The 27,178-nt window shown below is 35.2% G+C and overlaps 1 protein-coding gene across 1 annotated transcript; it reads right to left on the bottom strand.

The window, feature by feature from the left end:
* Nucleotides 1–441: 441 nt before the first annotated feature.
* Cdc6 (Cell division cycle 6) lies at nucleotides 442–26,153 on the bottom strand. Its single transcript, XM_081760656.1, has 10 exons — nucleotides 25,996–26,153; nucleotides 22,787–23,024; nucleotides 21,464–21,685; nucleotides 15,882–16,081; nucleotides 13,916–14,079; nucleotides 11,578–11,824; nucleotides 10,019–10,184; nucleotides 9,202–9,422; nucleotides 7,139–7,279; nucleotides 442–992 (listed from the first exon to the last, which is right to left on the bottom strand). The coding sequence occupies exons 2-10, from the start codon at nucleotides 23,010–23,012 to the stop codon at nucleotides 894–896; spliced, it is 1,686 nt and encodes a 561-aa protein (XP_081616782.1). The 5' UTR covers nucleotides 23,013–23,024; nucleotides 25,996–26,153; the 3' UTR covers nucleotides 442–893.
* Nucleotides 26,154–27,178: the final 1,025 nt, after the last annotated feature.

Here is a 27,178-nt window from a genome sequence, read left to right as displayed (position 1 = left end):
ATGCCTTTACGATCAGAATTCTCATTTCAATTACACAAACGGAACTGAAAATAAGCCGTAAGTATACACTACCAAGAAAAAACTAACTTTCAGAATCTTTTCGTAGACAACATTATTCAAGAAAAGTGACTCAAACTCAGTTATAACAGACGAACATCTGGCATATTCAAGCACACAAAAACTTGTTTCTTGCTTTCCCTCTGTTTCCGACAGGTACTAACCTCGTACTGCCACACCCGATCGGAAAGATAATCGACTCGTACTGCCACACAGTACAAATTTGGTGAGTTTGTGGTTCTTTTCATATATCTTTCATGTGTGTACATGTAATACTTTTGAAAATTTAGCCTTTTTAAAACGAATGAATCATTTATACTAACTCTGTATAACTTTACTCAATATGAAAATTGAGTTTGATGTAAGTTAATGAGGAAAAGAAAATTTATTTCTTTTGCATTTTATTTAAGAATTGTAACAGTCTTAAGTTTACAAAAACGAGCAAAAACGAGACAAACATTATCATGTGTCCGAATCAGACACGAGTTTTCTGGTTACTTTAAAATTCATTGAACTACAACATTCTCAAGAATATGTTCTTATTTAATTAAATATTAGAAAAATGAAAGCAAACACTATCAAAAATACCAGAACAATATTTTCCTGATAAATTATTTCTCAGAAATCACCACTTGCTTACAAATGTCAAAATTTTCGAAGAAAATTAATACAAAAATACTAGATCACAAATATGCTATTAATTGCAGAATACTGGCTACTAAAGCATAACATGCTTAAAAAAAGTTAAGGTATGCGTACATAAAAAAACATTTTAAATAACTTAGAACAAGGTTAAATATAATACAAATATACATCATACATTAACAGATCAATTTTTATCCTGACAAACAGGACAAATCATTCAAAATGCACGACATAAGCTGCTGATCTTGTAGTGCTGATGACACTTCATCCTCATCCCACTGTAACACAATCTGTAAAACAGAAATTATTATTTCATAAATTTCTGATTCCAGATCTTTAAAAATTATAATAATGTGATAAAAGAAAGTTAGTCAAAGAGCAAGTTTCGTACAACATAAGAGTTAAGTCAGAAGTCTTACAATATTTACACAACCGAAAGAGCAGGCGCATGTATACGCCGTGATGGACCGTAAGTACAAGGACAAACTAACCCAAAAGATAGTGTGACAAACGGACTTAACACTAAGGCCTCCATTCCGTCAGTATGGCAGTGACGATGAGTGCTCAACGCCTAATACGTGAAATGTTACTTATGATTTCGAACTTGGGCGTAACGCTGCGGCAGTAACTAGTTATAGAAATTTCGTGCAGGTTGTAACAATGTCGAAGCAGCCATGGACTGTCCCCCTCGGGGTAACAGATTCCGAGATATGCCATTGAGGAAAAGTCATCCACCACCACAAACTCGGGAAAACTATCAAGAGCTCCGCATTGTGTCATATGAGTTAACCTCAGGTCAGGTCCAGAGGAGAATGTCGTGACAACTATACAATCCATGTGATATTAGTTTTCTGAAACAAATTATCACATGCGACGAGGGTATTTTATCATTATTATTATTATCTGAATGTGCAAAAACATGTTTGAGAAAGGGACCACTTCCAGAATTGGTTGCCGAACAGAGCCATTTCGAGCATAAAGTCATGTTGCGTATTTGGTGGAACTACGAGGGGGTAATTCGCTTCGTGTACTTCCTATTGGTCGCAAGATCAATGTTGACATTTATTCCGAACAGTTCGAGCGGATATATTGCACTGCGTTTCAAATATTCGGCATTAGAAAACGGAAAGCATGCCTTGCTTCAATAGGATAACGCAAAACCACATTCGTCCCGAAAAGCAACAGAAAATTTAGGAACTTGATGGCATTGAATTAATACCACACCCGGCATACAGGGTGAACGGTAACTACGTGAACAAACTTGGACGGGTGATAGTACATCTAAAAGGAAGCAAAAAAGTCCTAGTGAACATGGGGAAATTCCGTCCCGTTTAGGAGTGAGTGTCAAAAGCGTGGGAACATGAACTTCAGAATCCAACAGCTTAAAACCAATATATCGTAGAGAGTGTGGTTAAAAACTTCACTTAGAAAGTCATACCTACTCTATTGAAAAATGCATGTTTGAAAATGCAGCTACATGTGTGCACGGGATTAACAACGTGTGATACTTCTTTCCTTTACAGCATGTCCGGGATTCCTTTCGTTCCTTTGGGGAATCCCGTGCGCACGCATAGCTGCGTTTTCAAGCATGCATTTTTTCAATAGAGTAGGTATGACTTTCTAAGTGACGTTTTTAACCGCACTCTCTACGATGTATTGGTTTTAAGCTGTTGGCCTCTAAAGTTCATGTTCCCACGCTTTCGGCTCACTGTCACTCCTAAACGGGACGGAATTTCCCATGTTCACTAGGACTTTTTTGCTTCTTTTTAGATGTACTATCACCCGTCCAAGTTTGTCCACGTAGTTACCGTTCACCATGTATAGTCCTAAACTTACTGAAATCACGATACTTCACCAACAGTGACGGACTTCTTTGCCTCTAAGGACAACAGTGGTACGAGGAAATGACAGGAAGATGGTTGCAGAGTCCAACGCGGGAATCTATACTTCAAATGTTAACCTGCTTTTATTGTATTGTAATTATTGCGTATCAGAATATTGCAAGACATGACTTATCCTTATGTAAAGAGAGAAAAGGGACATCTTAATTCTGTTAGAAATTGCAGAGCATATGAGATACAGCGTACCATACTGACTAGCACAGGCTCCAGGTTTAATAATAATAATAATAATAATAATAATAATAATAATAATAATAATAATAATAAATTGGAGAGTTTATGCGTTGATAACGCATCACAGTTCAATATGCGTCGTCTGACTGGCCAGAGACTTTCACTGCTGTAACATGAATATATTTACTGCAGTGTAGCACATAACATCTCTGTCCTCAGACAATTTTAACATAGTATATATCACATGAAATTAAGTCACAGGATGTTTCCTGATACTGTCGAACAATAATTTCACGGGTAGATATTAAAAAAAAAAAAAATAATAAAAATAATAATAATAATAATAATAAAAATCAACGGTGTAGGATTTATTTTATTTCTTTGTTTCCATGTAATTTATGAATTGAATCGGTGAGTAGAAAAAGAACATTCCAAAAATAAAGGATAACATTCCATGATAATTTCTCCGTAACTAAATATCCAATCTTATTACGTTTTTGGAATTTTGGGAAATGAAAGGTCTTAACATACGCTACAAATCTCCTATACAGATATTTTTATGTAAGCAATGGTATTTCCGGTAACCAGTTTTATTTTTTCGTTTTTCAAAAGTAGCGTGTTGGGGAATCATAAGCCCCTTTAATAATTTCAACTGGCAGCATTTGTCGAGTTGAGAGATCCGACCAGGTTATTTATTTATTATTATTTTTTTTTTTTTATTGCTGAAAACGTAGCATATCACCTTTTCATTGTGTTAACCAAGCAAATTTTAAGAAATCATAATGTAAATCAGGTAAATACGCAGGAACCATCCACCATAATTCTGCGCGGACTTAATTGATTTCTGTAAAATATCAGATGGACTACTTAGAGTACAAATTTACGATGTAGAAGCAAGTTATCAGAATTCTGTCCGTGAGCGCACATACGGACAATTCACTTTACCAGGTAGCATACCTACGGTTACATTGCCAACACCTTCCATGTTGGATAAATCCTCTCAAACATTCTATTAGCAAGATTGATCCCATACGCAGATGACACTGAAGATTATGAGTGAGGATTTAGACGATATCGATCAACTATCGACCAAATACTTACCATTCGACAAATACTCGAAAAGAAGTGGGAATAGAATACCCTGGTACATAAAGTATACCCTTTTAGAAAGGCATAGAATATACCCTTTTAGAAAGGCTTATGACTCAGAAGAGAAGCATTGTACAACATTCTTACAGAATTGGAAATACCGAAAAAGCTAATTAGATTAATTAAGATATGTTTAAGTGAATCCCAAAGTAAAGTCCGGGTAGGAAAATTTTTGTCCACGAGTTCACACGTCGAGAATGACCTGAAACCAGGAGATGCGTTGTCGCCATTATTATTCAACTTTGTTCTGAAATACGCTATAAGGAAAATCAAAGATAGCAACCAGGGCCTAGAGTTGAATGGGGTTCACAAGATTATGGCATATGCTGATGATGTAAATTTAATAGGGGGTGATAGAACAACAATAGAAAGAAATGCAGAAGTCTTAGTAAACGCTTGCAGGAACATGGGTTTAGAAATAAATGGAGAAAACTAAATATATGGAAGTTCGTTGGGATCGTAATATGGCAAATTATAGATGCGTTACAATATCAAATAATACTATTGATGAAGTGGATACTTTTCAAATATGTTGGATCAATATTAACAGACGGAAACCATATTCAAGAAGAAATTAAATGTCGACTAAAAGCTGGGAATTCGTGTTATTGTTACTTCAAAATCTCTTAGTCACGAATTCTGCCGAGAAATTTGAAGCTTAAAATATATGAAGCGATAATTATGCTTGTTCTGTATGATTGCGAATCGTGGTCGCTTAGTCGGAGGAAAGAATAGATTGAAAGTATTTGAGAACAAGACCCTGAGACTAATATTCGGACCCAAGAGAAACGGGAATGGGGAATGGCGGAAACTTCATAACAAGGAACTACATAATTTATACGGTTTACTATTGTTTAGGATCATCAAATCTAGGAGGCTTAGGCGGGCAGGTCATATAGTCAGGATGGAAGAAAGTAGGAACGCTTTCAAAGCCTTAACTGGAAGACCAACCGGAAAACGACCATTAGGAAGTCCAAGGCGCAGATGTGAGGACAATATTAAGATGTATCTCGCAGAGATAGGAATACAAAGTAGAAACTGGATCCAATTGACTAAGGATAAAAGTCAGTGGAGAGCTTTTGTGAACGCGGATTCCGGGTTCCATAGGCCATAGAGTAAGTTATGCTGGTAGTTGACACGGTCAGTAAGAGAAATAATTTAATACGCACTATTCTGCCACCTTACAAAATTACAATGAATTCTTCAAAGTCATGTACAGAAAACTTATCACGTTGGTAAAATAACCGGAACTTCAAATACTGTAATGTGAGCACAACTGCAACGAACATTGTACCTTTAATTTATACATTAACTAGACATTTATTTTATCAATTTTGAAAAGTCTTGTTTATCCATAACTATATATAGGTTATTCTGAATTTTACCCAAAATAACCCACTGGGTATTTCGGACGGAGGAAAATTCTAACAGCCCTGTCTATTGTGTGAAAAAATTCATGTTATACACCAAGAAAACAATTTTGACAAACTGAACAGCTAACTCACTCTATGGCCTATGGAACACGGAGGTTCAAAAGCTCTCCGCTGACTTCTATCCTTAGCCAACTGGATCTAATTTCAACTTCGTATTCCTATTTCTGCGAGATACATCTTAATATTGTCTTCACATCTGTTTTCCGGTTGGTCTTCCAGTTAAGACTTTGAAAGCGTTCCTACTTTCTTCCATCCTGACTACATGACCTGCCCACCTAAGCCTCCTAGACTTGACGACCCTAACAATGTTGGGTAAACCATATAAATTATGTAGTTCCTCGTTATGAAGTTTCCACCATTCTCCATTCCCGTTTCTCTTGGGTCCGAATATTCGTCTCAGGGTCTCGTTCTCAAATACTTTCAATCTATGTTCTTTCCTCCGAGTAAGCGACCACGATTCGCAACCATATAGAACAAGCATGATTATTGTTTCATATATTTTAAGCTTCAAATTCCTCGACAGAATTCGTGACAAGAGATTTTGAAGTTAACGATAACACGAATTCCCAGCTTTTAGTCGACATTTAATTTCTTCTCGAATATATTTTCCGTCTGTTAATGTTGATCCAACATATTTGAAAGTATCCACTTTATCAAAAGTATTATTTGATATTGTAACGCATCCATAAAATTTGCCGTATTACGATCCCGACGAACTTCCATGTATTTAGTTTTCTCCATTTACTTCTACACCCATGTTCCTGCAAGCGTTTAATAAGACCTCTGCATTTCTTTCTATTGTTCTCCTAGCACCCCCTATTAAATTTACATCTTTAGCACGCCATAACCTGGTGAACACATTCAACTCTAGGCCCTGGTTGCTATCTTTGATTTCCCTTATAGCGTATTCCACGAGAGAATTTAATAATGGCGACAACGCATCTCCTGGTTTCAGGCCAGTCTCGACGTGAAAACTCGTGGACAAAAATTTTCCTACCCGGACTTTACTTTGGGATTCATTTAAACACATCTTAATCTAATTAGCTTTTACGGTATACTAAATTCTGTAAGAATGCTGTACAATGTTTCTGTCCTGAGTTATAAGCCTTTCTAAAATCAATAAATAGTTGATGTACCGGGGTGTAGTATTAACTGAACAACTGGGAAGGAATATTTCTCATCGCTGGTCACGGAGACAACGATGTATCAAGCTGCCTTTACGATACTACTGGTTGACCAAACACCACGAGTTGAGTTACTATATCCATCGTCACCCAGTGGAAATTCCACCCTTCCGTCACTTAAAATCAGGAGAGGAATTAAGTACCAATGCATTAGGTGTACTAATAATTTGGCTGATGTCTCGCGATTTCAAACTGTTGTGAAGAACCTTCTACGGGAGAGAAACTCACTTTTCGCTCTTAGTTGGCTACAGTGAGAGATTAAAGGTTATGAGAACCGTAACTATGAAGGTGATTGAAGCTTTACATGAAATGCGCATTCTCGTACGTACTAATGCAAGAAATGTTGAGTATTAGTCACGGAAACTAAATTCAACAAGATTGTTTTAACTTATGTATTGTTCAATAACTCCTTCGAAATGTTAAACTATTTCAATGTCAAATATCAGGAAAAAACATTATACGTCATTATTTACAATTAAAAATTAATAGTATTAACAGAAGAAATAACTTAAAAAAAAAAAAAAAAAGTTAGAAGCTAAAAAGATTAATCTTCAGTACTTCAAAATAGTTAATTATAAACAGAAAAAAAAAATACCTTAGTCAATCTCGCATCCTTCTTAGAATATAATCTAACAGCACCTCTTGTTTCAACCAGGGAACAGAGATTTAAAAATTCTGATTGGCCAACTGCATGAAGGTTCCTCTTTTTACAAACGCGGCAAAACACGTCGTACAACTGAAAGAAAATAAGGTGGTTTAAATTTCTCGTCGAAAATCAAAATATAGACAATCATAGTACGAGACAAAGATAAACAACCTAAATAGTCATTAGTTTTAATGGTGTTTTTGGTAGTTTATTTTTGTCCTGTACTTTACACAACGTACACTATTATTTTAATAAATACGCAGACTGTATATATATTTATTATTTCAATATTCTACGAATTGTTAGTTCAATCTAATTTCTACACATGAAAAAAAATCTATAATCCAAATGAACAACTTCTTTAACATCAATATAGAACGTTGACTAATGAATAACTGACAAAGATTTTCCGTTGAAATTAGGGGTATTGCTATGGATATTAAATGACAAAAAAGCCAATAAGACTGGATGTTTCCAGCTCCTTTGTCAATTTTAATGAACACAAGGATATTACTTATGTATTAATATGAAGGGCAAAGGATATGCATACTGAATGGTGGTTGACGATTTCGGTTTGTCCGCAAGAGGACTAACAGCTAGGAGGACTGTGTTCATTATTTTCCAGTAGGCCAATATTTGATTATTGCTGTCAACATTATCACGGATGTCAAAAATATGAATTCTAAACACGTTATCTTAGAAAGAGTGTACCACTGATAATTGCTAATTTTTCAATCTACTTGTATTATTTGGAGCCTGTGTCTAGATGTCCAAACTTTTATTGTTAATCTAGGTTATCAGAATGATTTATACAGTTGATAACATGAAAGCCCGACACGACACCAGCAATCTGATGTCACCCATATATGATGCTAGATTTCAACTAGTTCTGAACATACCTTAAAGTTGATTTTATACACCATTATGTATAATAAATAGATAAATTGCACAAGGAAATTACTTTATTATATGTAATAACGTATAAAATGAAAACTAGCGTATTAAGACTAAAAATACAAATATACACAGGTATGTGAGGTTTATTATTAACTTTCAAAGTTTTCAATAGTTTTAACTTCCATTATTCCATCGGCTTCTGCATTTGCCAAATATCGGTAGGAATTATTTACATTTCGGTATGTTTCACAACGAAACCGCAACAATCATTGTGTAGTCTCAATAATTCGAGTGAAACTAGAATCTACATGTTAATAGATACATTGCTACATGTCAGCTAATAGCGATTTGATAGATTAAGTAGAGAAGTATACCTTGATTTACAAATGTATATCTCGTATGTATGTAGACAAAATTCCTTTTCTTCGCATGGGAATATGGTTTATAGAAAAGTAAGATGATGTATACGTATTCAAATTTATATTAGTTTTAAAATACTTGAAGCAAATTCGATTTCACTGGAGTTACTTAAGGGCTCAAATTAGTCTTTTCCTTCGAGGGTCACATTCCATATAAATAATCCGAACTGAAAATCTCATCATCGGCTTAAGGTACATGAAGAATATTTACACAAATTTTTAAAATTCTACGCCTGTTTTGGAGATCTGGAGAACTGTGGAAAACAAACATCCAAGCCCCTTTTTCCCCTTCGGAGTCGTACTTCGCAGAATCTCGTCTTATATACAGATTACAGCACAAGGATAATATATAAAACTTCACAGTTCTATGCCCAATAGTTTTGTGCTGATTTATTTTATTATATACATTTAAGAAATGTTCAGTTACTTAACTCCAATATCTATTTTAAAAAACAAAATATTGTATTTATGAACAGTATGATTATTTAGTTTTAATCGAAGGAAACAACTACTCTTGTTAACCTGGAGATCTTCTACCAGACTAGACACTAAGATGATTTATTTTCAAGATTTTAACCAAACAGTACGTATAGTAAATTTTTATATACAGCACTTTTTCATGCAGCATGAGCTAAAACTCGTAATATTGATAATTCGTATTTAGTGTATCAATTTTGAAATAAATTGAATTCTTACCCTTCCTATTGTAATATCTTTATTATTGCCCTTCCGTAACATGAGCAACAGGGAGCAAAGAAGAATTCGCTGTTGCAATGGGAAGCTTTCCTTACTTTCTGCTGCCAAAGAATTGGATGTTCCATACACGTTGTTCATTACAGACATCAACTGCTTCAAATTCACACTTTTCACAGCATTGCTCTTCCTGGGAGATTTTCTAGGGCTACCAGTGTTTGAACCTGAAGGAAAGAAAAGGCACGCACACATTTAACTAATTTAATATTTTTTCTTATATCGGTGAAAAAGTAGATGTGAAATATAATGGTATGGATTAAAGAAATATCTATTCATAATACAAGGAGATAAAACAAAAACTCAATTTTGTGATATCTGATATTCTTTTTCAAATAAGATCCTGAATACTATTTTCGTTTAGGTAACTATAAGATCTAGACTTTATTCTCTCTACAGAAATTCTATAGGATTCATGTAGTGTTATATTTATTATTTTCGTACTTCTATTTGAAAGTAACTATGAACGAACATTTCTAAAAAACGTATCAAGACTATGAAAATATAAAACAGTCTCTAACAAAGTTTAAGTCAACACTTAATTCTGACCGATACTTAACTTAAAAAGGTCAGGTTTTCCCCTAAATTTTCTTTTTATCTTACCAAAGAAAGTTTTTCTGTACAGCTCCAATTTATTTCGCAAGTTTGAGCAAAATTTATGAACAACAAAATACTGTAGTTGAAAATGCTGTATGTCAATTACTCGTAAGCTCCGTGATAAAATAATCCAAGGCGATTTAAAATACATTAAAATATTACGCACCATGATCAGAGGTTGGCTGTAGTACAGGCTTCCCTTGCTCACTCTCAGTCATGTCCAGCAAGCGTCGAGCGATGTCTAAAGCACGTCGAATATCACCTGATGTGGCAGCAACTTTTCCAGACAAAAGTTGCAACACAGCAGGCGAGAACACTTCACAAGCTTTGACCTAGAAATCAATATTAATACATTTATAATTTACTGAAAATTTATGATTTCTACAATAAGAATTATCATTTACATACAAGAAACAAGTGATAAACTGTTTGCTTCGCAATTGAGTTACCAGACTAATAATTGCGTTCACAAAGTACGATCTCATACTGATAACAATCCTAAGAGTTTCTTCACATCTTAGTCGAGAATCTAATGTCTTGAATACGAATTAAGACATTCTGGAATTGCTTCCTTTGATATGTATGAGGGGTTGTCAAATGAAAACCGAACACATGCGAAAAAGTACCAATGGAATGTTTTTATTTATTTATTCAAAAGTAATTGTCAGGTACGTTAATAAGTTTATCCCACTAGGAGACGAGACGATCAATTCCAGTCCTGTAGGAGGAGTTAGGTCGCTGACGGATCCACTCTTGCCTTGCTCGTCCGACTGAAACTGATGTCCATGAATGTCTTCCACGCATATTCTTCCTCGTGGTACCACTGCAGATGAATCAGACGTGAAGCCATTCTGTCAATCTTGTTTCTCCGTCAGTTGATGCGGAACCCACTCCGTGCAATATTTTCGGAACTGCAGGTGCTCTTTGATAATGGCATCCACGAAGCCATGACTAATTCCGACCTGAACATTAATTTCTTCCCCTGATTCATCAGTTTTCCAGGTAAAACCATTAATCCGCGCAATCACATCAGGGGTAATGGCTTGATGGACCTGTCCTAGGCGCGAATCGTCTTGCAGTGATGTGAGTCCTTCTTGGAATCTCACGCCATTTCTGCACACTTGTCAATGACATGCACTGTTCGCCATACACAGCAGACATGCGATGATGAGTTTCGCGTGTTCCAATACCATCAGCCATCAAAAAACGAACCACATCTCTCGGCTTTTCTTTGCTTCCCTCCATTTTTATTGCTGGACGAACACACTTTTCACTACGCTTACCTATAGAACAATAAACAAACAACTGTGTGTACCTGTACGTTGTCTCTATGCATTTCTCCGCCCAAGAAATGTCAGTATCAAAAAGTAACAGCAGTGTTGCCAACTTTTGCGAGGAATGTGATTTATGGAGTGTGTTCGATTTTCATTTGACTGCTCCTCTTATATTTATAGTTTGATTCACAGTAAAAACTAAAAACTACAATGCTGACTGATAGATTTAATTTTTATTTAGGCAAAACATTAACGATTATTTCAAAATTTTCTTTATCTATCCACGCAAATGACGGGATAATCTTACGAGGTTCTTGCCAAATCTTTCTAGAAATCTTTCGCCAGGCAATGTTCGCCACCAGATTGTTCCTCATAATAACAAAATGAGAACTCGCAAGTCACGAACTATCAAACTTAAAAGAAAGAAAGAGAGAGAGAGAACTAAACTTACCTCATTTAACCTATCAGCAATGATTTGAGCAATTTGTTGCTTAGTATATGGTTGAAAATGCATAAGTTGAGGTTTGCAGTTAGGACGTGCTTGTAGTCGTGGTAAGATTCTATCAGTCAAATCCAGTGCATTGGCTATCCCAACAAGTACAAGTTTCGATTTTTCTTTTGTAGCCCACTCGAATATGGTGTACAAAACAGATTGTTTCTTGCTATCCAACTGGTCCATTTCGTCCAAAATCAGCAGGCTGAAATAAATAATAATAGTCAGGTCACATGTATTTATGCAATGAATGAAAATCCAATGAGTGTTTTAAATCGGACAAATTCATATTTAACGAAATGTTCAACTGATTGTAAATTGATATTACATAGCGGCTCTTGAGGAAAGTCAGATTATTATTATTATTGTTATTATTATTAAGAAGCTAAGAGAAGAAACCTTATTAATGTGCCAATTTTTGTATGAATCTTTCTTCCTATAACTAGTGACAAAATTCAAAATTCTAACGATGTGACTCCAATCAAAAGTAGTCATCTGTTTTAAAATGCAGTTATGTATAATCAACATATGAAGTGAAGACACAATTGACTAATTTTAATTAATGAACAAAATATTACACTACACAAGCTATAATACCAATTAGAAACAACAAAATGCCGGATAATTCTAGAACTACAAACTAATTAAGTCACAGTGAAACTAATGTTGAGAGTATTGTGTAATTTTGTAGAAAATATTAATAAAACGATTAAGATTCTTGCGTTTAAGTCGTTTACTACGCAAGAGAAATTCAGGTCGCAAATGCTTGAATTTCACGAAGCATAACAATGAAATATAACTGATTCTATCATTGCATTCTTTGAGGAAATTTAATGTTCAGCATTAAATATAACATTTCTATTCTTGCAGTTTCATTCTAGGTTTGCAACTCACAGACATGTTTCACTAAGGAGAGAACAACAATTCTGTTCGTTTACAAATCAAAGTGGACGGAGTGAATGAGCACTGCTTTGGATTTATATTTATTCTAGTGAGTATAACACTAGTACAGGGTGTCCCAAAAGGAGACTCCATTTATTTTATTACTAAAACACCTAATATATTAACACACACATTCATCTAGATGAGGAAAAGCCTACAAATGTGAGTAAAATGTTCTTGAAAGTGAAGCAATAATAGCTGTCACGTTAAACACATTTCTGCGGTCTTTATTGACAGCGAAAAATAATTGATTACGTAGATCCCAGAAAATTGAGCGCCGGTATCCCGTCACTGCAAGGCAAAGCATGGTATTACTTCAAGCTGTTTGTAAAATCGTGTGATGTCTCGAAATGGCAACATTGGCTAGTCTTCAAGATCGCCAGATCTATTTTGATTTCCACTTCTGGAGCAATCAAAATACTATATACAACAACAAATCAATAACATTAGCTACTCTGAAAGATACCATGCTTAAGCAATAAGCTATCAAGAATCTTTGGAAGTAATGGAATGTATTGTTTTTCAAATTAGTCCCAAAAAATGATTAGAACCCAATACTATTTTTCGAGCCATCTTTTCATATCTACAATAAAAAAAAATCATTAAAACTACTTGCTGAGCAAAACAATACGTTTATTTTAAAAATTATTAACGTGTAACAGTTTCGCCAACTATTCACTTGACTTCAGACACTATGTCGCCAAGTGGATAGTTGGCGAAACTGCTACAGAGGGATGCAAATAACCACTCGCCCACGGCGAGTGGCTCATCGGTGCGGGCGAGTATTTAGTATCATACCGAAGGTAAGTAAATAATTTCTATATTCTGCAATAAACGTCTTGTTTTGCTCAGCGAATAGTTTTAATCGAATTTAAGTCTACTAAAGCAAAGCTTGTACATGGAAAATAAAAATATTTGTTAACAGGGATGTTTTAGTAATGAACAAAACAATTGAGTTCATTGCTTTTGTATCATGTACGATGGATTTAGCACTGAAACAAGACAAGTACCTTCATCATATTAATACAAGAGTCAATGCTATATTATTTGAAATTTACTTATTACGTTTGTATCTTCTACATTAGACAAGTTCAACACAAGGAATTAACTTACTGACTAGTTAACATTTGAGGCGTTCCGGATGCCCTTACTACTTACAACGCGTCATTCCAAACCCATATCCCACGCAACTACTCTTGCTAAGGAAATTCAGAATACAATTGGACAAAATATTAGTATTCCGAGAAAATGATGTACGTTATTTGATTTATGCTATTCTTGGTCACGTGATAGTTCATTCTTACCACATAATAAATTTACTAATTAACTGCTAAAGAAAATGTGACATACATACATCATTTTCTGAGACTCTGCAAAACGCTTCTCTATTTGAGCAACAAGATCCTCCGTCTTTCCTGAAACTTTCAATTTTAAATGATCAGCAATTCGTGAGTAAACACTACTCGAGTTCCTCATAGACGTACAATTGATGTAAATGGACTTGAAACCAGACTTCAGCTGAAAAATAATTTAGACCACTTGATTACGAAAGGTATACTGGGTAACACTGCAAGAAGGTAGTAAATGAGTGTGAAGTTTATTCACAAAAACATGCTACCTCATGCACGAAATAAAAAGCATTCAAAAGAAATGTGAATGCTTATTTCTTAAAAATCTTATTGTACAATAACATGAAACTTTGAATGTTACATATGGAACTCACGACTAAATGCCATGATTGTACAGCTGCAACACAGTAACATTTTCAAGAACAAAACACACCGAAGATTGAATGTTTGTGTTTTATATTGTTAGTACTGACCAATCTTAGAACATTTATGACATCTCATTGGTTTAATTTTAATTTCCTACAAAACTGAATTGAACGGAGTCGAAATACAAATTTAAGAAAGGCATGGTATAGCAAGTATGAAAGAGGCCATTTGAATTTTGAGTTTTTTAATGTTTGCTAATAATATGGATTGTAGTGCTTGGAATGAAGAATCTTAATTTTCTAGTAAATATATCACGCACAAGAAAGTTAAGTGATAAGCAGAGCTATATTACTACGGAGAATTAGATTAGACCATCACTGGGTTTAATTCACAAACTGTGGGCATTCCTGATTTGATGATAGAACCATAGGTACGTTTAATTAAAAAATGGCAAGGAAACAGAGTGGAGCATACTGATCTACAATTTCTCAGGAGTGTGAGAAAAGGTTCAAAGCAGTGAACTTTCTTGCCTTATTTCTTCAATTGAATCGTGAATCATGCCACACTATAAAGTTACTAATGAAATATTTAATAAAATTGACGCTTCAATTTTTGAAAAATTTCGTTCAAAGAAAATACTATATTAATAAACCATCAGTAGTGAAATATTCATGAAATATGAACAAAATTATAAACGTTTAACAAAATCTCATCTGACCAATGTAATTTTTTTTATATATATATAATCCATCCTTAAAAAAGGAAAAAAAAAAAAAAAAGCAATTACTAGTTTTCATGGCGTTCGGAAATTGTCGGATAGAACGGTGATCAGTTTGCAACTTTCTAAACTGACCTTTAAACAAAAAACAGCGGAAACATTTTCAGAAAGTTAACATTATCCAGTGGGATTCGAACCAGGTTCAAAGTACTTGAATCCCACTACAAAGAGAACTACCACGTATGCCTGCGAAACAACAAGAATTACCTTTTAGTTGTATTGATAGCTAAGAAACTTGTTTCTCAATTTTTGTCTAAACCGTATGTATTTTCTTTATCTAGCCTACAACAAAGTTTCTACGTTTGCTAAGGTACTATTTTGTTCTAAAAGTAACACTGCAATAGTTAACAAAATAGAAGGTGAATCTTGCAAACAGCAAGGAATGTTGGGAATGCCGTGCCCCGACTCTCCCTTCTTCGAATGCATTTACATTGTTGCCAAATTTTATTAAGAAACTTGGAAACATTCAGGTACGCACATATATTTTGGAAAAGTGTACAATACACAATAATAAACAAAGTACTTAATCGCTACAAGTCTACGTTTGTCTAGATACGGTTTCGACACCGTAGATAAGTATGTAGTTTGTGTGATAGAATTTGTGCTTTATTCAATATACAGAATTCGTTCAACTGAGTGAAAAACAGTCTGTGGTGAAAACCTTTTTTTGGTAACTGAGATGATATACGATTTAGGGACTATGAAATGGTGATTTTCGCTTTAACCGACTCTGCGCAATTTAACGTGTATATATATATATATATATATATATATATATATATATATATATATATATTAAATTTTCATGATACTCAATAGTAACTAACCTCAGGAATTTCCAACGTCTTCATCAAACAGGCTGTTTTACCTGTTCCAGGAGCTCCAGAAATATACAAAGAACCAGATTTCTTTGTAGCTAGGCTCTCCCGCAAGAAACTTACAAGTGCTTGCTGCTCTGTCTCTCGTCCAGGCAAATGATTAGGAATTGTACTATGCAACGCTTGTCTTGCAAGCTGATAAACAGAACCTGTAAAAATGTGAATTTTTTAAAGTTAAAAATAATAATAAACATATATTCCAAGTTTATTAGTGACCGCAGTCCAACAAATTTTGATAGTTAACTAGTAGATCAGAATGTCTTAGCCATCACTGATTCAAACTAAAGTGAACAAAGAAGCAAGCTGAAGAAACAATTCCTAAAGATCAGGCAAAATTAGTAGAGTAAACCAGCGATTCTTAATCTAAAGTACACGGCGAAAACATTAACCTTTGTTTACAGCGTAAGCAATATACAAATCGTCAGAATTAGGCTTTAAGTTTTAACTTGTGGTCAAAGCCGAATGAGAGCGTTTGATAAATCAGATTGGAACTGCTCCATCCCCACGAATGATCATACACGTTCGATTTTAGAACATTTATCATTAATACTATAATTGTATTAAATGTAATAGATAATTGTTAAATAATACTTTGAAATAGGGATACACTCTCAGAAAATGAGTTAAAGGATACAAATCTTCCACTAACTTCATATATACACTAGCATTAACAGCTGTAGAAAATCTGAATTCGATTACCGTCTGCTCAGTTAACTGTTTTTCTGTTATCAACTCCTGTATGATTTATTGAATGCTCTGTTAGTGATTATATATATGAGGTTTTGAAACGACACACGTGTGTTAATACAGCACCAAGCACATCGCCTTCCGAGCATATCAGAAATAACTCGGTACTACCTGAGAAAATTTGCATTGGTATTTATTGTTTGGTATGAGCAAGGCTTTGCGAAATATATTTGGCATTTATGCCAAGTAACGTATAATTTGTTTTTTGTAATCGGTCACAATAATGATGTAAACCTGTGAATTGTCTGACAACAGCTCTGCCATCTTCTGTTCATACGTGCTAAGACAAGAATAAAAGATAAAGAAAACAGATGGAAGCACTGCTACCTGTGTAACTATTGTCAGATGATTTGCAGGTTTATAACAATATTATTGTGACCGATTACAGAAAACATAGAATGTTATTAGTTACTTGCCATATACGTGAAATATATTTCAGAAAGCTTTGCTCATACCAAACAAAAAAACAAAATACAATGCAAATACAACCAGTAACGAGGTATTTCTGATATGCTCTGAAGGCGATGTGACCGGTGTTGAATGGACACACAAGTAACACGCTAAAGTGGTAGTCATTTTATGTTGTTTCAACACCTCATTTTTTTTGCTGTGGTCCTGTGGAGTATTCCGATTTTAAGTGACGAATCGAGTTGATTTTTTGGTTAATATGCAATCCCACTGCCTATCCAAGCTCTCTCTATCCAGATTTAAACCTGGGTTATTGGTTTTAATGAAAAAGGATTCATACATTCCTTCAATGGAGAACGTTCATCTGAGTCCTGACGAATAAAGATGCTTTGGAAGCCCCAACACAGCAGCAATTTCTTTTCTTGAATCCCTGATATGTTTCTTAATCCTGGTTTCAATACATCTTTTCCCCACCCTTATGTAAGTCCGAACACTCGTAATTTCCTTGATATACACCTGAAGCAAATAATCTAACAAAATTATTTTTTTTTTTTTTATCTGGATAAACAAATTATTTTGTTTATAAATGATGTGCTTCAGGGGTACACCAGGCATATTGTAGCTGACTTCAATCGCATACAGCCTAAACTGCGCACGGTGTTAAATTTCAGCAATCTATGTGGAAAAAATTCAATTTTAGCAAAGAATAGCCTAGTCGACTTTCAAGTGTTAAATATGGCAGTTGTGACACTAAAAGAAGCTTTAGCAAGGGGTTTGCATTTTAATACAAAATGAATGCAATATGCTAACTACATACGTACATTGAAAATGACTGAATTAGACATTTGTGGGACCCTAAAGTACCTCAATCATAAGCCTGTTGAAAACTAAAACAAGTACGAAATACAAAAGGAACAAAAATATCTAACTGACAAAAGTAGGTACTAACAATATTATTCAGAACTGCTGAAGTCACTTTCCACATCTGATCTATTTTCGAAGTGGAATTGTCTCCTACTGGAAGCGTGTTCTCAATTTCTAATAACTCTAATTCTTGGCTCATCTTCCTGTGATTTGTATGTGAGGAACTTCGTAGACTTGCTATATATGCAACTAAGGTGATAAAGAGTCGATTGATTAAGTCTGTATTTGTATCCACTCTAGAAGTTTCTCATGTAAACCTCTATTTCTTGCTTCTTGGGCCTCTTCAGGAAATTGTCCTATAGGCAATTATCGCAAGTACCTCTTCCGTGCAATATTTTATGCAGGCTCACAGGGATTGGATACCAGGTGTAGTTTTGGAGGTATAGGTGCATGGTGTATTTTGTAAATCGTTGAAATTCACCTAAATTAATTTTCATATGACAATTTATGCACTCCAGTATAGTGCCTAAACGCTTAATTAACTCAAGATTCACTCCAGTGATTTTTGCAGCCTGCTCGGGATTCCTGAAAAAATGTTGTCATCGTTTGTGTTGCCACTCTGTTGCCTAGGTATATCAACCAAAAGGCCTAGTTCCTTTCTTAGCTCCTTTTGAACTTCTTTCTTCATGACAATTTTGTTCTTATTTTCAGAATTCCTTGCTTACCACGCTTTAATATCCAACCGGTAAGATATATGGAGAATGCATTCAAAGAGTCTAATCCAAGCATGAAGAGGTGATATACCGAGTGAAAGGAATTCGGTTCGTACTTCTTGTGATCCCATCCAACTTATTCATTTCATTGGGTTTTGCCTCTCATAGGTAACACGTTTGAGTGGAAGACATGCGGACACATTACACATTTTTCCATCCATCATGCAGAAAACCAAATTTGGCTTTACGATTACTTCAAAAAAATTAAGAGTAATTTTCGTGTCGATCAATATATATGTTTGCTGTTTGATCTTAACTTCTGTGATAACTAAGTTAGCCGATTCGTGTGCAAAAATAAATTTAATAGGGGTAGTACTTAGTAAAAAGGCATGGCAGGATTTTGCCAGAGGATAGTGTCAAGAGTCGTTTGTACCATCACCATGTGGAAGGGAACCATAGAAATGCTAAACAGACTTGCATCACTGAATGTTCTTGAGAGAACTTTTGTTTGTACCAACTATGGTCTGATCCGTTACACCCACTTGATCATGTGAAAAACAGAAATGCTAGATAGATGTGATTTCTCACTGACCTCTTCAGTTTGACACAAGAGAGAAAACGTGATCGATGAACGACTATAGGGGTACTTCCCCTGAAATTTCCGTAGAAGATATTATTACTAATAATAGAAGATAGAAGATATTATTGGCCGACCAGATCCTCCGTGAACGTTCGTGATGTGCTAGGAACATTGTTAAAAATGTCATAAGAAATTGTGACGTACCCATCAAGCCACCGGGAATGGCAATGGAGAAAACAACGTATGTTTTCCTACCTTCTCCGATTTGATTCTGATTTGCTGACAAAAATTTATTTTGTAGTATTTAGATGAGTACTATCACGTTTAATATCCACTTCATTACCTATTTCTTGCAAGACATGAGTAATAAAATTGTCAAACTTTGCCTCCTTTGGATTTGGAACTCAGATTTCAAACAGTTTTACTCGGGAAGGCCAAAGTGTCATTCTGGAAGGAACAAACGAAAACAAACAAGTTCGCAAGATCTCTCGATATATAGAATCACAAATGTCGTAGCTATAATATTAGCACAAACACACCGCTGAATTAAAGTAATACCTTCGCAAAATAACCCTTATGACTTATTACATTGCATACAAAATGTACCTTTTTGATAGACCTTAGCGGGCCGACAACTTCAACTTCTGTTCATCTAAACACATCACTAGCTAAGTGTCACAGATTTACAGAACAATTGTTTCAGGTTTTAACACTTAACAGAGAAAGAACACAGGTGAAACAAACTCGTAGCTCTAATTAGACGCGGTTGCAGCTGCCTGGAGCGCGAACATGTTAGTGCATGTTGGCGTGCTTCTAGTACTCCATCTGGTGGGCATTCGGCGAACTAACAGTTTTGTTGAGCATTGGACATTCTAGAAACGAAATATATAGTCCACCAGGAGTTCTCGTTAAGTAGACATTTTAAATTTTTTTCCACCTAGATTGCTCAAATTTTACACTGTGCGGCAGTCTATTTCTCACAATGCATGATGAAATTTCATAAAGTAAGCCAATACAGCAGGTAGCAGCAAAACGAACTCATGAGAAGGAATCATTTCTTAACTCCCCACTCTAAAAAATCCACGATCATCACAAAACTACGGCATCAAAAATCCCGTCGCTGATATCCTGACGAAACAAATAGCACTTATGTCTACAGAACAGCAAATGTTATAATAATGACGATGACCAGGTCGGTATTTACAATGAAAGTGAAATTAGAATAAGAGTTTACATTAAATATTCCTTTCAGAAGCTGACTCCATGATGGAAAGATGCATAGTAGTCGGTATCAATGCAGCGAACATACATTGGATACAATGATGGTTGAGTGTGGAATATGGCATACACAAACAAACTGTATCAGAGTTTGTCGAAGGTTCTTTGAAGTAACTCCACAAGTTGTATAAATTCGTGCTTCCACTCCCCTTAATGAAAATAAATTCTCTGCCTTCCTTCAACATGACTGTGCATTAATTTCGCTGTACTTTTTCGCGTATCCTGAATTGGTCGAGTGTGACAGTAACGGTAGCATTTCTGCTCAGCAGATTCTATTTTTTTTAAGTGATAAAAAAAGAGCACCGTCGGTAATATCACTCAAATACCAGTAATATGAATGCTTACAAATTTATTCAAAAGCTATTTTCTTGATAACTTACTTAACGTTTCTTGGTTAATCTGATATTAAGATGGTATATTCAAAAATGCTGCACTTTAGCGCAGGAGTCACGAGTTCTACTTCCGGCGCACGCTCGTGTGGTTCAAATTCTACATTAAGCTGTATGTCCAAGTCTCAGCCATACGCTCAAAGGGACGCTAAACTCAAAACCAAATCAAAAATGCTGCGCTGCCAGGAAGAAAGAAAAAAAGAAAAAGAAAAGAAAAGGATGAAAAAAGGAATGGCAAGGTCTTGTAATGCAAACTATATTAACTGAATAAATAGCCAACATACTCGCCTTCAGAAGATTCAAACCTCTTTGCTATCTTAACCTGAGAAATGAGAAAGACCTCTGCTGAATATCGCAATATATTTTGCACAACACCAGGCCAGAAGAAACAAAAGGTTCCTTACCTATTAAACTAGTTTTAAAGCAAGTTGTAGAGAGAAAATTACTATCAGATCTGAGTCTATATCAAACCATTTTTGAAGCGCAATTAATACGTTACGAATTTGTGAACATTATTTATAAAATAAATACACAATGTCATTTGTCTCTTACCTGCTTCAGGAAACAACTTTTTTGGTGTAAAGCGTGATTCACTAGTGTCATTCGGCACTTTCATCTTACTGGACTTGCATGGAGATTTTGGCAATAGCTTTCGTACAAAATTTTGTGGAGTTGTCTGTGACTGCGGAGTTTTGTTTGGACTACCTAACTTTGTCGAGCTTTTTGTAAAAGGGTCATTTAATTTAAACTTCTTCGGTGAAGGAGTGTTAACATCTGCAATGAAAAATAATAAGTTCTACTAAAACTTGCACATGTTAACTACTGTGTCTACTAAAAGCTAATCATTGACAAAAAAAAGTTCCTTATACAGTTTATAAAGAGTAAACCATTTTATATTAAGTTGGCACGGGCCTTCTACTGATGTATCATCCCGGAATCGTTAACTAATAGGGTGAAACCCTAATTATCTATTGCAAGAACTTATTTTATAATTCTACATAGTGAAAAAAGTTTGAAACAAAAATGTATTAGTTTATGAATTTTACCTTGCCATACCAAGATTTCTCTTATGCAGTATTATTTACAGGTTCAAAATCAAACTACTTTGTGGTGTACACCTTTTCTTCGCAACTTCACTTAATACAGAAAGTTATTTCAAGTTCACGGTAACTACTTGAGTTCTTTGCCAGATAAAGAAATGTCGCGACACCATCAGCTATTATGTTCGATGCGCAACCCCTGTCTGTTAGCTATCGTTTTCCATAGGTTTCTACTAAGATTGCGCCTAAAGCAGTTTGATCAAGTTTGTTCCATTCCTCTTGATAAACTTTCTAAAGACCGTTGAGTGTACGGTGTGTCCTCATCAACAGCAGGGGTTTTATTGCGACTCAACACAATGGAGACCCCTTTCTTTGACACACGAATCCTTTTATCACACACTATTCGTTTGGCTACAACTAATGTCGGAGATGGCACAAATGTAGCCCTCCTAAAAGACAGTTATTTTCGGAGTCATAAGAACACACACACACACAATAGCTTTCCTCCCTGCAAGTCAACACACAGCACCTTCGAACTGTTTCCTAGCGATCGAATTCGTTACCATAAACTTGAAATGATCTTTTGTACAAAGCTAAAAATTTCTATTAGTTTCAGCCTTGCAGGCTGCAAATAATGGTACATACAAATCTTAATATATTGAAAATGTTTACAAATATAAAAAAGTTAAAAACCCTGTGTTAGAGACTAGTTCCTATATATTACGCTACATTTAAGGCCTTTACTAATGTACCCACTGTGTCAGTAAGGAAATTTACTGTTACGACGATTCAAGACAATTACAAGGAAAAAACAGTATACACAAAATGGACTTACCATAATCATCGACAGAAACTGCTTCGTTTGTCTTGGTCCGCCTTGAATTCTCATTAGAAACCAAATCTGCTTTTCTTCGTCTCGCCGATTCGCGTTTACCATTTGAATTCTTACCAAGCAGAGCACTTGTTTGATTTTCACTGTAATTCTCGTCATCCAACTCTTTGCACTTTCTGTGAAGCCTTTTTCTAATATTAAAGTTTAATGTCGTCTGAACAGCAGCCATTGTATAATTCACCTGTTTAAAAATGATAGAACAATAATATATATGTATATTTAGTTGCAGCTATATCATTAAATGAATATACTTAGAAAGTTTCGATAAGCCAAACGTTTCTCCAATATTTGAAATGGAGTGAACCAATTAGTACACAGGGCGCTGTTAGCAAATTTGCAGAAAGTCGGTTTTCACTGGGTGAATATTGTGTAATAAGTCACATATCCTGCTGAGCATATTCAGTTCTATAACAATACAAAAAAACATAATAATTAAAATCATACGTAGTATGAGTTAATCGTATTACCTGTCACAAATTAGGCATAAATTATGTGCGTGTATTTCGTTTGGTACGATGTTCGCATAACACGCAAACGAAGAGAAAGCTATCTTAGATTGGTTGACATAAGTATGTCATTTATAACTACATTCAGATCTCTCCGAAAATCAAACTTAAAGACTCCCAAAACCGGAGGCGAATGCATTATCTTTTCAATTCTTTAACATTCCGAGCCAAAGGTAACACACTCAACTTCTTACAACCAATTCATGAAATATAAATACAGGGGGTACCATAACTCATTGTTAGCACTCACTTCTGATACTAAAGGTTCCCCGATTCAATTCAAACCCGTATTAGCTTGTGGTGGAAATGTTTTCTCGGCTTTGTGCAATTTCTCTGTTGTCTTAACTGAACGAAGTTTTCAAATTTCCGCTACCAAAGATCATTAACCGTTACAAAATAACAGAAGCAAAAGTGACACCAAGCGTTACATTCCGACAATTACTTAAGACTACAGAACTACACGCTGTGTCAATGTAATAAATACTGGTGTGAAAAAAGTTAGTCTGATTATTCATCCAACATAACAACAAATGAGTGCATAAATTCAGTTGGTTCACCAAAAATCATAGTGGTGGTTTAAAATACCACCTAGCAAAGCTGAATGAATCTCTGGTCCACATTGGAAAGAGGAAAGAAAAAGGAATCCCAGCCCTCATTGGTGATGGAATGCACGCTCTTCGGTTGATAGGAAGAAGCCTTACCAACTGTCACCATAGCTATGGTTAACGCAGTTAGGCTGATTTGAATTATAAATTGAAACTGTGAACGTGAAATAGTATTTATGTTAAAGAATATTAACTATATTATACATATTAAATACTGTATATAAACAATTATATGGGAAGGTTACTGGTCCCCCGTGTAGGTTAACAGCTGGGTTGATTTCTTTTTGTACTAAAGTATATACATTTAATGTTCACAGTATTGCCGAGCGAGCGTTAGCGAGTGAAGGCGGGTTAGAGCCCCGCAGGGCACGTTGTTTTCTGTCTTTATTACTGCTCAATGGGAAGGGAGACCAGTAATCTAGAACCTAGCAGAATTATATCACAACCTTTCGCGGCGATCCAAGGTTCCGCGATCTCAAATGTACTCCTGCCCTAACTTGGTTAGATAGCATTTTCGCTTTTAGAGACTTGCAAGTCGGTTGTACTTTCTGCACAGGCGTTTTAATGAGATACGTCCTACCGCGTATTTATATCCATAAAGAAAAGGGTGCAGATTGATTATACACATCCACAGATTTGTAAAATTTACAGAAGAAATTTGTAATATTTTAATAGAGTAGTGTGTAAGTAATTTAAATACAGTATGCTCTTACCTGTGAGTTGCGTATTTATATAAAAATACTAATGAAAGCCGAACCTGGTATGCACGTATTCGTCCATAGCGCATAGAGTGATAGATTAATAAAGGACAATGTGACTTGCGACGAATCTAATGAGCAAATGACTAATTGCTCAAAGTGTAGAAAGTGAAAGCATAGATAAATAAGTATATAATTCATGAATTGCTGTACGGATCCGTATAATCAATCTACATCGGGAAAATTCCTCGAAGTGAATTTGCAATCATGAATGCAACTCTTACGCTAAGAAAATTTGTAAGACACTACGAGTAAATTTCGAGATGAAATAACTGTATATAATAAGATATCACTTAACCATTTGTACGGCCCATCAGTTTGCACGCATATTATCCGTGCATTTTTATTTAGAATGTGCTAACAGGGTACTAACATTCCGAGAGCTCCTTAGAAAGTCACTTGAAGCAAGGAAAGTGATTTTTGGTGGGTAAACTTTACAATATACGCTCCAGCTGAGCATCGATAAGTAGGACCGCTTTAAAAGGTTAGTCGAGTACAGCAGAGGTAGGAACGGATTAACGGTCAGGAAAAGTTTGACCCATTTTCATAAAATTAATAATTTCTCGTTTCTGAGTGAGTATACCAGCTGGAGCCGGCATTGTAAACACTTATTATTATTATTTGACGAACTTTAACCGTACAATTATTTTCATGTCACTCTTCTTTACCAGTACCGGCGTTTCTTAAAGAAATAACGGATAGTAGTACCTAGTATCTCCTCCAACTGGTTTCAGAACCCAGTACCTTCTTTTCGTCTAAATTGTAATAAAGGTACAAAAAACGGGTCCTGCGGGGATTCTAACCCCCTTCGCACGCTCAGCTATATTTTATGAAGTAACACTGGAGATCTTATACACGCAAGATTGGGGGAGATACTAAATATCAGCCGAAATAATGAATGTGAACTTGTATTTAGAGCTGATATGGTTCTCGTGTACACTGATTTCGACTTCACAAATTAGCTTTTCTAGTACACACAAAACAAATGAATCCTACAGGTATGCAACGTAAACCTTGAGTCAGCTGATCGTATATTCGTTGAATGAAATTATATCACATGTAATATCCGCAAGCAACAAATATAGAAAAATAGAATCTGACAGTACACTTTAACTATAAATACATGTTATTTTGAAGAAACTATAACTTAAACATTTTTCTGCATCAACTCATAAACCAATTTCGACGATTTAAATGGCTGCGTTACCTAACCCAACTTAATAAACTTGAAATAAAATTATTTAAAATATATATGTTTACTTGACTAACACACATTAATATACCTGAGAAATAAAGTAGACCTCTGGATACGTAATAAACTCAACCACAAGTCACAAAAGACGAAAATTTAAATACTATAGCACCTTCAACGAATACTTCCACTAGAAGTTTCCGGGAAATTAAATCGAACGCCGCCAAGCCACGCGCGGGAAATACGTGTAAATTCATTGGATGATCTGATTGGTTGCCCACTGTTGACTCTTTTCACGTCTGTAAAGAAGTTGGGGTATAATGATAAATTAAGCATAACTAAAAAAAAGAAAGAAAATAAAATTGCAACAAATTGTACAATAATAAATTAAGATAATAACAGTGTTCAGGTACAGCTAAATGACATAGCAAAGCTTATTGTAATATAAAGTTTAATTGTTCAAAAAATAATTAATTACCTCACAATTCTTTACAACAGAAGCTTTAAGTCTCTTTCTGTACAGGTTTCCGTGAAAGCAACGCAAAATGTATGTTTCAGGTAAACGGTATTACACTTCGCTTGTTTCAGCCTTTAGTTGCTTTGCAATCCACAAATTTTGAAGATTTGAATGGAATGAAGGACTTGAAACCTATACTTTTGGAACATGGGGAGTTAAGTATTAAGGGTTTTATAACGAGTCGTTCTGATGCGTGATTAGTGACATACTAAATAGTTAGAGTAACATATGTTACCTTCTGCAGTCAGACAGACCATTATTATGACGCTAATAATACGTCGAAACAACTCTGCATAAGGCCTTAAAAGTTTAACTCCAGTTCGGCTGCCTTCATTTAAAATCTATGGTTATTTATTCCCATAGTAGTTTCAAGACGAATTAGGAAATTAATAACATAATTCTGTGGGTGCATGTAAGAACCTGATATGTAACATTTTTGTAAAAAGTGGGTTATCGCCATTCATGAAGGCTACAGAGGTCGTTCGACTTCCTGTAAAAAATTCAGAGTTGTGGGAAGTTTACAAGTCCACCAAAAGCTGGGGCGAACATCCTGCTGCTTAGTTGAGTTGACTTCAGCAGCGAGGCTCTATGAAACGGTCCACCAGAACTAAGAGACTACTACTGAAGTAAAGACAGCGCAACCAAATCCTCACACGGCTTAAAAGGAAGCTGAACACCATTAAAGTAAATCATATGTTTCCTTATTACAGAAGAGAGATAAATCAACAAGTACTTCTAGTTGAGGATGGTCTTTCTA

This window comes from Thermobia domestica, chromosome 1 (genome assembly GCF_964235325.1).
Source record: "Thermobia domestica chromosome 1, izTheDome1.hap1.1, whole genome shotgun sequence".
NCBI lineage: Eukaryota > Metazoa > Arthropoda > Insecta > Zygentoma > Lepismatidae > Thermobia > Thermobia domestica.
Note: the sequence above shows the minus strand (reverse complement) of the source record. Positions and strands in the feature narration are given on the sequence as shown.

Coding starts and splice junctions, on each gene's coding strand:
- Cdc6 (XM_081760656.1), bottom strand. CDS start 23,012: ATGGCTGCTGTTCAGACGACATTAAACTTTAATATTAGAAAAAGGCTT. Junction 21,686..22,786: donor AGTTTCTGTCGATGATTATG/GTAAGTCCATTT, acceptor TTTTCATTGCAG/ATGTTAACACTCCTTCACCG. Junction 16,082..21,463: donor AAAGTTGTTTCCTGAAGCAG/GTAAGAGACAAA, acceptor ACATTTTTACAG/GTTCTGTTTATCAGCTTGCA.